The sequence below is a fragment of the Dipodomys ordii genome, unplaced genomic scaffold (genome assembly GCF_000151885.1).
Source record: "Dipodomys ordii isolate 6190 unplaced genomic scaffold, Dord_2.0 Scaffold95, whole genome shotgun sequence".
Lineage (NCBI taxonomy): Eukaryota > Metazoa > Chordata > Mammalia > Rodentia > Heteromyidae > Dipodomys > Dipodomys ordii.
The window spans coordinates 4,710,074-4,720,570 of NW_012267311.1; the positions used below are offsets into that span (position 1 = coordinate 4,710,074).

The 10,497-nt window shown below is 37.7% G+C and overlaps 1 protein-coding gene across 4 annotated transcripts in view; it reads right to left on the bottom strand.

Moving 5' to 3' along the window:
• Positions 1–218: 218 nt before the first annotated feature.
• Rnf38 (ring finger protein 38) overlaps positions 219–10,497 on the bottom strand; it is a 92,678-nt gene continuing 82,399 nt past the window's right edge. For all 4 annotated transcript variants that reach the window (XM_013026641.1, XM_013026640.1, XM_013026639.1 and 1 more), the window contains 3 exons: positions 8,542–8,663; positions 6,115–6,214; positions 219–3,595 (listed from right to left, as the gene is read on the bottom strand). In XM_013026641.1, coding sequence (XP_012882095.1) covers positions 3,533–3,595; positions 6,115–6,214; positions 8,542–8,663 — 285 coding nt within the window. In that variant the 3' untranslated portion in view covers positions 219–3,532. The remainder of the gene's footprint in view (positions 3,596–6,114; positions 6,215–8,541; positions 8,664–10,497) is intronic.

A 10,497-nucleotide genomic window follows, 5' to 3' on the forward strand; every position in this document is an offset into this window, starting at 1 on the left:
ACTACATGTGTGGCTGCATTTTTTAAGCTATCTTAATGGCATTTAAAAAGATTTAAATATGTACCATAGGCTAGTTACTTTTGTGATTTCAAGTTGTTCATGCCAATGCTGAAACATAAAATCTGACACAGTTTTAAAATAATATCTGGCAGCTTGTAGCTCAACCTAGTTCTACTTTTCCACTGGAGTCCCACCAGCACAATGAAACACAGCAGATGTTTTAAGTGTACATCATACATTTATTACCAACAACCCTCTCAACTCCAAAATTGGGCACAGGGATTAAAAATAAAAATTCATTGCACTACTTAGTAAAGCATTACTAGTAACTTTCATAAAAAATGTACAAACTTTGTTAAAAATTTATCAAGCCTTCAAATGATTTGGTTACAGATATTTATAATACGTACATTTAAAATGATATGTTAAGTGATGCAATGGAATATGATTTGAGGAAGTGACTCAGCAAATGATTCCAATAAACACCCCTGCTGTGAGCTTTCATAATCTGAATGAATAGCAAAGTGAGGTAACCAAATGTACCAACAGGGGAAAATCGCTTTCTAATGAAGGCCTCTAGATAGCTGTGAAAAATATTTTCACGAGTTGGTATATCTCATTCAAAATCATTACAGGAGGCCCAAATTTAAGAATCTTACAAATCACATTTCAGAGTGTATAAAATCTGCTTTCACATTTTCCAGATTTTGCTCAAAAATAAATTCAGGACAGAAAATCTTAATATGAGATTTTGATACTTAGAGGCCTTGAATTGTTTTTTGGGGAATGGCAGTTTTTGTTTTTGTTTTTTAATGTGAAAGAATTCATTGCCAAAAAACAAAAACCACCCCTCAAACCTAAAAACACCCACAGCTGATTTAAGTTGGTAAAGCCAATATTGTTTTAATAGGCAACAAAATGACATCTGCCTGCTATATGGTGCATCACTCAAGGTGACAACAGCCACGCATGAACCAACTATTCCTTCTCATTTGCTAGCCACAAAGATGCTCACTGTGGCCAGTCTGAGGACACATGCATGTGTGCTCCTAATATGAACCACTTAGTAAGCAACTCTGGACATCTCTAAGAGCCCCATGCAAAGACAAGACATTACCAAAGAGAGATCAGTCACAACAGCACAACAATTAAACTCAAGAATTTACCAAACAGACCCTGCTGCCTCCTAAATTGCCAACTACCTCTCAAAAATTTACTGGAAAGGGAACATTATGACAAGAATTCCTAGTCAGAAGGAAAGAAAAAGCTACTTTTCCTAGTCATTAGTACAATGTGCCTTGTTAATTAGTTATTTCTATATAAATTAGAAAAAGTGCTTTACTTGCATGCTTCAATAAAATGGAATACCGAGTGTAATAGTGTCATGTTAGATCTGTACAGATACAAATTTTCTGCAGCTATATAAAAGACTCTATGTATAAGATGGGCCCTTGCCATTTTAAACATGATTTTTTTAATTAAAAAAATAAAGATTAAACTGTATGTGATTTGTATTGTAGCTAGTATATGCCTTTTATTCATCAGGAACAGGAGGGGGATTATCCTAATGATTTAAAAGTAACATGTGCACATTACCACCATTAAAGTGTATTTCTGATGCACTGACAAATCTAGGGGTGAACGAAGTAGGCAAAATTCTATTTGACTAGATAGAGGCAACAGTGTCTGGAAGAGGAAAAAATTGTGCTTCTGTGTGTATTGACTTTACTGAACTCTAGGCTGTGATGAGCTTATCGAGACTTCAAGGGAGGGCAAGCAGCATGGCAGTAACAAGTAGTTAACACTGTCTGAGTACAAAACTGACTCAGAGCCAAATGAACATTGAGTGAGGCTGGCAGCAAGTTATCACAGTCCCGATTGGAGTAATGTAGCATGTGCTACTGCAAATAAAGCAATGACAACTGCAGGGCGAGACAGACAATGCTAAATACACTGAATGAGAAAGAAATCTAAATGTTGCTGGGAAAGTGACTTGAAATAATCTCAATTATGTTCAATGAACCTATTAAAAAGAGACAGCTCTGTATTATTTCAGGTCAACTAAATGAAGGTCAATTCCTGTTTGACAGCATTATTTTTTTTTATATAAAAAAATCAAATCATTTATACTGCAAGTATTCTGGACACCTGTTACATTAAACTTTTCTCATTCAAACAAGAATTAAAAGGAAAAGCAGCTAAGATCAAAGCAAATCAGGCCTACAAACACGAGCTGTCACAGCACTTGATCTATCCCGAAATAAGAGCGGAAATGAGAAGCACATTTATGGAGGGAAGAGCAACTAGACAACTCTCAGAACTGGAGCATGGCAAGTGAACAATATGAACAGAAATATAGTTTCTTAAAATAGTTTAGTTGCCTATGGGAGCTTGAACAAAAAACATATATCAGAAATCAAGCTGAGTGAGTTAAGAGATTTTGTTCTGGTGGAAGTCAAGGAGGTGAGACTTCACGGGACCAGTGGTATTCTTAGAAATATATTACTCAAATATTTTCAGAAGAGACTACAAATCTAAACATTAAAAAAATCACAGGTACTTTCTGTAAGAAGCTTACTGGAAATGTAAAGAACAAGAAAGTATCAACATTCAAATCATTGATTGAAATGCTAATATTGCTAACTGATGATGTATGATATTGCACCTTCTTTTTGGAAACAGCAAGTTAAGAGATTAAATTTTTTTTCACAACAGAATAAAAAAAAAATCAGGTCATGGAGTGAGAATCTGTTACACTTTTTTCTTAAGTAATCCCAGTTAGGACCACTAATGAAGAGAAGGTGACAGCTGCCTGAAGCAAAGGAAGAAGGCCTTTCTCATTCCATTCACTGGGAGGGAAGGGGATGGAGTATTCAATGCTTATAATTGATGCACCCTTAGCAATCAGTGTGCAACAGCAAACACAAGGAAAAACCAGTGTACAGTACTAGTGCTGTTTAAATAACACACCAGATTATACATTGCAGCATAATTAAAACTACACACACATTCTTGGTACATGCTGGTATATAGGATCTCATACACACGTTAGCTACCATGCCCTCACGCAAGTAGTTGCACACTCTCTCTCACACAGATGCACTTATCACCAACAGTCATACATTGCATTCATTTCCACTCACAGTTTCTGAAGGCTCTATATAAGGTAGATTGCTATATCATCTGGAGCTACCACTTTTTATAAAAGCACATGCTAAAAGATCACGTCCACTGTAATCTTGCAGCAACACTCGGAATGATCACACAAAAACCAGGGAATGTTAGTGCACACACAAAATTAAGCTAAAGAAAAAGTCTTTGGAGTTCCAATCACACTGTTAGTATAACAATCCCATAATTGTGAAGACTAATTGTAAGCTTTTATAGTTGATTAAGTCACACAGTGCAAAGAAAGGTCCATTGACCCTTTTGGTAAAGGGAGGGCTGGAAGCCACACAGATTAAGTTCAATGGATAGTCCGTATATACATGTGATGAGGAACACCCAAACTAAATTTGTGCTCTTAGGTTGGTCATTCTGAATCCCGATGCACTTCTGAAGCATCAGCTCGGCAAATTGGGCAAGTACGATTTGCCTAAAAAACAAAAGAGGAAACTTATCTGAACTGTGATTTTATACAATAAAAATATATTTATAATGGAACTTCTTTCATTTCCAATATTCTTTTAACATTGTTTCTTTAAAAAGCTACCAAACAATACTGTGTTTTAAAAAACACCCCAAAACAAAACACAAATCTCAGTAATATAAGGTTTCCCTTTTCCCACTTTTTATTGTTACTGGAGTTTTGACTCAGTGATCTGAGCTTTCTAGACAGGTGCTCTGTAACTTGAGTTATACCTTTAGTCCTTTTTCTTCAGGTTATTTTTGTTTTGACTGGTCGGGGGCATTGGCTCACCTATCTCCACCTGGCTACCCATGGTTTTTTGTTGCTGCTGTTGTTGTTCTGGCATTTAAACTCAAGAACTCATGCTTGCTAAGCAAGCACTGTAATAGTTGAGCCATGCTCCTAGACCATCAAGGTGTTTGTGTGTGTGTTGTATATGTGTGTGTGAGATGGGGCTCGAACTTAGGGGCTCTAGCTCTTATTTGGCTTTTTTGCTCTATCACTTGAGACACACATCCAGTTCCAACCTTTTGCTAGTTAGCCTGTCAGGTCTATATTCCTGAGCTGGCTCCAAACTGAGTTTCTCAGATTTCAGTCTACTGAGTGGCTAGGATTATAGGCCTGAGCAATTGGCACACCTGGCTAACCTTATCTTCTGATTTTTTTTGTTTTATTTATTTTTTTTGGTCCATCCTAGGACTTTAACTCAGGGCCTGAGCGCTGTTCCTGAGCCTTTTTGGCTTGAGGATAGAACTCTATCACTTTGAGCCATATCTGGTTTTCTGGGGGTTAGTTGGAGATAAGAATCTCACAGGGACTTTTCTGCCCAGACTGGCTTTGAATCTCAATCTTCAGATTTCAGCCTCCTGAGCAGCTAGGATTACAGGTGTAATCAGGCACCAGTAATGCCTGATCACATACTGTTTACTGGTACTTAGGAACAAGCTCTGATGGTAAAACAGGTGACTGTCTATATTCATGGATTGACTTTCCTCCTACTTCAATTTCTTCATAGCAAACGGCACCACCATCTGCCATACTGATAAAGCCAGAAATGTAAGCATTGCTTGCTCTTACTTCCAATAGTCCACTATTCACCAGTCTCATTTCTATGGCTTTCAGAGAGTAGTCCTCCTGCCACTGTCACTCCACACTGACCAGCTCATTCCATATTTATTCCATTACCCTTTCCAAACACATCAGTCATGGGATCCTCCTTTGCTTGCAAGATCAAGTGCCAATTCCTTCGTGCTTCAGAGTGACTTTAAAATAGGTTGGTTATATTTTCCTACACCCCCTTCCCTTTCTATTCTCCTTAACACTCCAGTTATTAGCCATATAGAACTCACTTGAAACACTGTTTTCTATGAATCAGAACATTTTGCTAAAAGAAACGAAAGTTGACTGAAACCTTTCATTGCATCACATTCTTACTCATGTTTTATTCTTAATTAGATAAGACTATGAAAGTACAAAGACTACAACTCAGTGCAGTGGGGCACGCTTGTAATCCCAGCTACCCAGAAGGTAGAGGCAGGAGATTCCAGCACAGGCCAAAGTTTAGCAAGAATATATTTTAAAAAAAGATAATAACAATAAAAGGGCTGGCACTGTTGCTCATGTGTTAAAAGAGTACCTGCCTTGCCGGGTGCTGGTGGCCTATAAACAACTACTCAGAAGGCTGAGATCTGAGGATTATGGCTTGAGGCCTGTTCAGGCAGGGAAGTCCTTGAAATCTTTATCTACAATTAATTATCAAAAAATTGGAAGTAGAGCTGTGGCTCAAGTGGTAGAGTGCTAGCCTTGAGCAAAAAAGCTCAAGGACAGTACGTAGGCCCTGAGTTCAAGCACCAGGATGGTACAAAAACAAACAGAAAAACAGAAAAAAAAAAAGAATACTTAGGTTAATAACTAGCATAAAAAACAAAGTATAAAGCCTGAAGAAAATGGGAGGGAAAGAAGCTTCTGCAATGATACTCTGGCATATCTACTATTATCTATCTGTGGCTTTTAGGCTTTTTTTTTTCCATGTAAGAGAATTGGTCAGGATGAAATACAACTACAGTTTATTCTTCAAGAAAAATCTATGGCAAAAGAGCCCTAGTGACGTTCCCTTCTAAACTCAGAAGTAACTGTGATCTAACCAGTTCGGTCTTGTCCTTGAGCAAGAATATTCCACATGAAAATTAGATCACATGATTATCAAGGATGAGCAACTCATTTTCAGGTTTTACATACTCACTTTCATGTTAATGACTACAGTTATTTTATTTTTTCCTGTGACACTGGGAATTAAACCCAAGGCCTGTACATGCTAAACAGATGCCGTATCACTGTTCACTAGCCTTTTTTTTTCATCTGAATAGATCATTCTGAAAGCTGTGTTTCAATTTCATCTCCTTTGTCCAACCTCCACAAAATCACACAGTTATGAAACTACGGTCAGTAAAATAGAAAATTCACTGTTGTAGATGCCATCACTTTACCTTAAGCCATTTGTCAACACACTTGGCATGGAACTCGTGGTTACAGGGTAAGACTCTAAGTAGCTGCCTTGACTCAAAATCACACATGCATACTACACACCTGCAAAAAGCAAAAAGATCACTTAACCGTAAAACTAAATAGCTTTCTATTTTGTTATGACTTCTGAAGCCTGCAAAACCGTTTATTCTCAATCATCAAACCATCTCTTAAATTTTTAGAAAAACTTACCAATACCCTGAAAAGTAATAATGTTAAGGCATTTAAGTGTTCTGCTTGATTTATAGATTATCAGAAAATTTCTGATGAATAACATATTAAAATTGAAGATACTACCTACTAAAAGTATAATAGTCTAGCTCTTTTAGATAAAGTTTAGTTTAAAAAAAAAAAACAAATTATTTCAGCTTTAAGATAAAATGAACACAACAAAAAAAAGTAACAAGAAATAAAGGGCTGTGAATGTAGCTCAGTGGTAGAACAGTTGCCTAGCATGTATAAGGTCTTAGGTTTGAATCTTAGTCACCAAAACTCACTCACTCAATCACAGAATGCAAGACATTTAAAAAAAAATATCAAGCTGGGCACTGATGGCTCAGCACCTATAATCCTAGCTACTCAAGAGGCTGAGGTCTGAGGCTCACAGTTCAAAGCCAGCCTGTCCAGAAAAGCGTTTGAGACCCTTATCTCCACTTAATGTCTAGAAAACTGGATATGGCACTGTGGCTCAAACTGGTATAGTGCTAGCTTTGAGCAAAAGAGCTCAGGGACAGCTCCCAGGCCCTGAGTTCAAGGGCCACCAAAAAATAAAAAAGGTGACCCCCCCAAAAAAAGGAAAAAAAAAGAAATAACTGTTTTGTCAAAGCTCATAGAACTCATAAACCTTATAGACCATGATAAAGACAATTTGCCCCATGGGGGGGAGGGGGGAAGCATTAAATGACTGCAATATTTGTTCTTAAAAAAAAAAAAAAAAGACTTTACCTGGTAAGTGATGGGCATCTGTATCTTGATAACAAAAAGATACTTAAATTTAAAAAAATGGACAAAGGATTTGAATAGACAGTTTCCCAAAGAAGAGATACACACACACGAAAAGATTTTTTTTTTTTTTGAGTCTGGTCGTGGGGCCTGAACTCTGGCCTGGGCGCTATCCCTTAGCTCTTCAGCTCAAGGCTAGCGCTCTACCACTTGAGCCACAGTGCCACTTCCGGCTTTTTTTCTTTTTGCTTATGTGGTGCTGAGGAATCAAACCCAGGGTCTCAGGCATGCAAGGCAAGCGCTCTGGCACTGAGCCACCATCCCAGCCCCGAAAAAGATTCTTAACTTTAGTAGTCATCCATCAGGAGAAACAAAAATCAAAACCTCAGTGAGATACCATTTCAAATCTATTAGGATGGCTAAAAAAGAGAGACAGTGACAAGTGCTAGAGGAAACGTAGAAAAACTAAAACATCTATACATCGCTGGGGAGAATATAAAATGCTGTCACTTTGAAAAAACTGGCAGCTCTCTTTTGGGTAAATTAAGGCTGTGATATGACTCAACAACTGACTTCCAAGCATAAACTTTTAGGTATATATCCACAGAAAAACTATATAATTACGGGCTGGGAAGGTGGCTCAGTGGTAGAGCGCTTGCCTTGCATGCCTGAGGCCCTGGGTTTGATTCCTCAGCACCACATAAGCAAAAAGAAAAAAAGCCGGAAGTGGTGCTGTGGCTCAAGTGGTAGAGTGCTAGCCTTGAGCTGAAGAGCTGAGGGACAGCACCCAGGCCCAGAGTTCAGGCCCCACAACTGGACCCAAAAAAAAAAAAAGAAAAACTATATAATTATATTCAAAGTAGCATTATTTATAACAGCCAATCATCAACTGATAAAAGAATAAACAATATGATATACACATACAATGGACTATTATTTGGCATTAAAAATGACTTACTGATAAAAGATGCAACATAGATGAACTTCGAAAAGGTTATGCTAAGTGAAAGAAGGCAGACACAAAAGACTAAAGTCTATTATCTGGTTTAGGTAAAATCTATGGAGAAATAAAGTAGATAAAGCAGATGATGAAGAAAGTTGGGAAAAAAAGAAGTAGCTGCTGGTAGGGTAAAGGCTTTTTGTTGAGGTGATGAAGGTCTAAATTTGTTTGACTGTTTGATACACTAAACACCACCAAACTGTACTTTAAAGAGGTAAAATTGATGGTATGTAAGTTACATCTCCTGTTCTACATTTATACCTCCCAACAGCAGTCAGAAATTTAAACAATTCTACCTGACCAGTGGCTACCTTATTGGTTAGCATATACTCAAGAGTATAAAATACAGATAACTTACCTTTATCAAGTTATCTCTGACTCTCAAGCTTTTATTTCATAAAGACAGAAAAGGAAATTTAACAGTGATGTCAGAAAAATATATACTTACAAAGTCTGTTCTGACTGGTGGTTGTTAGGATTGAACCGATACGAAGGAAGTTGTTCAATATCTGCTTTTGTCAGTCCTCGAGGTTTAGCCTCTCCTAGTCTCTCTGCCAGGTTTAATAGGGCCTATAGAGCGAAAAGTAGACATTTTTTCATCTTTCCTTATATTTTCTATTTTTTTGTTTTTGTTTTTTAGTGCTAGGGATATAACCCAGACCTTTGGGCATACAAGGCAAGTACTCTAAATTCAGCCCTATGATAATTAAAATATATTTGTTTATATAGAAAAATTTAAATTTGCATGAAATACAGAGAAATAGTGTAAAGAGCATATTTAGGCTAATAGTTAAATCTTATTTCATTTATCACTATTCAAAATGCTAGATTATTTTCAAACAAAACTAAAAGATGATGTTTTAGTGGAAACATAATTTTATGTCTAGATAAAAATTTACCAAAAACAAACACTTCCCAGTTTCAACAATCAAATGCTAGATATAGCCAAATATGCTGAAAGACACATCTTTCCCTGGGTTGAGAACTACTTCATTTAAAAAATACTTCCTTCACTTGACAATACATAAACATACTTTTTTTTTTTAAATGTAGACTATAGCACTAACAGCATTAACAGACTTTCAGCTCTGAGGCACTTAGAAATGACAAAATGATTGTCTACCCATGTAGAGGAAAGAGATTCTAAAGCAGTTTTTCTTCTGCCAATTCCTTTGAAGTCAGATTCATCTTCTATGTGAGAAATCACTTTTAGGCTGACTTTCAACAAATTTCCAGGTCCTGTTCTGGATAACAACTGGGGCTGAACAGAGTGGATCACTGCTAGGCTAACATTATACCAACATATTATAACAACTCATCAGCAGTAGTGATTCTCAGGAGAACAAACTCTCTTTCTGGGGTCCCAAATCAGATGTCTCTGATATGGTCAAAGATGGCTTTCATAAAAAGACATTATACTGGATTTTTTTTTTCTTGCATTAATGGCAGCAGCACTATGATGCTACAAGGTCCTGATACATTCTCCCTTGGGCTACCTGTCATCTTTCATAGCTACAGTTAGCACCAACTTTCTTTCCCTGCAACTTCACCTCAGTATGGTTAACGTCAAGATACTCAGTTTCTCTGGGTCTGGGCGCTATCCCTCAGCTCTTCAGCTCAAGGTGAGCACTCTACCACTTGAGCCATAGCACTACTTCTGGTTTTCCGAGTGCTTACTGGAGATATGAGTCTGGACTGGCTTTAAATCATGATCCCCATAACTCAGCCTCCTGAGAAGCTAGGATTACAGGCATGACAACCCTTTTTTTGTGCTAGTCCCGAGGCTTGAACCCAGGGCCTGGGTGCAGTCTATGAGCGTTTCTGCTCAAGGCTAGCACTTTGAGCCACTGCTCAAAACTCCCAATTGGGGGGATTTACTGGAGGTAACAGTCTCATGGACTTTCTTGCCCAGGCAGACTTCAAACCACCATCTTTAGATCTCAATCCCCTGAGCATTTTAGGATTATAGGCATGAGTCCCACTGGTGCCTGGCTTTCTACATGACACTCCTTATTAGTAGTCATACACTAAGTTTGAGAGTAAATTGAGGAAGTGGCTCTGTGGGTCAAAGTGGTAGAGCACTAGCCTTGAGCAAAAAGAACTCAGGGACAGCACCAGGCCCTGAGTTCAAGCTCCATGACCTCTATGACCATGACCACTACCACCACCAAAAAAAAAAAGAAAAAGGAAAGGAAAGAAAAAAAGAGTAAATTTGAGATGTAGTTCTGCTGTAATCCAAACCAGTCAAGCAACTGAAGTTCTCAGATCTCAGCCTCCTAAGTAGCTAGGATTACAGGTATAAGCACCCAGCAAGGATGATAAAGTCTTGATTTCATATTTCAGTCTGTACTCAATGTAATCCAGAACAGAATCAGCTTTCTTTTTTTTTTTTTTGGGGGGGGGG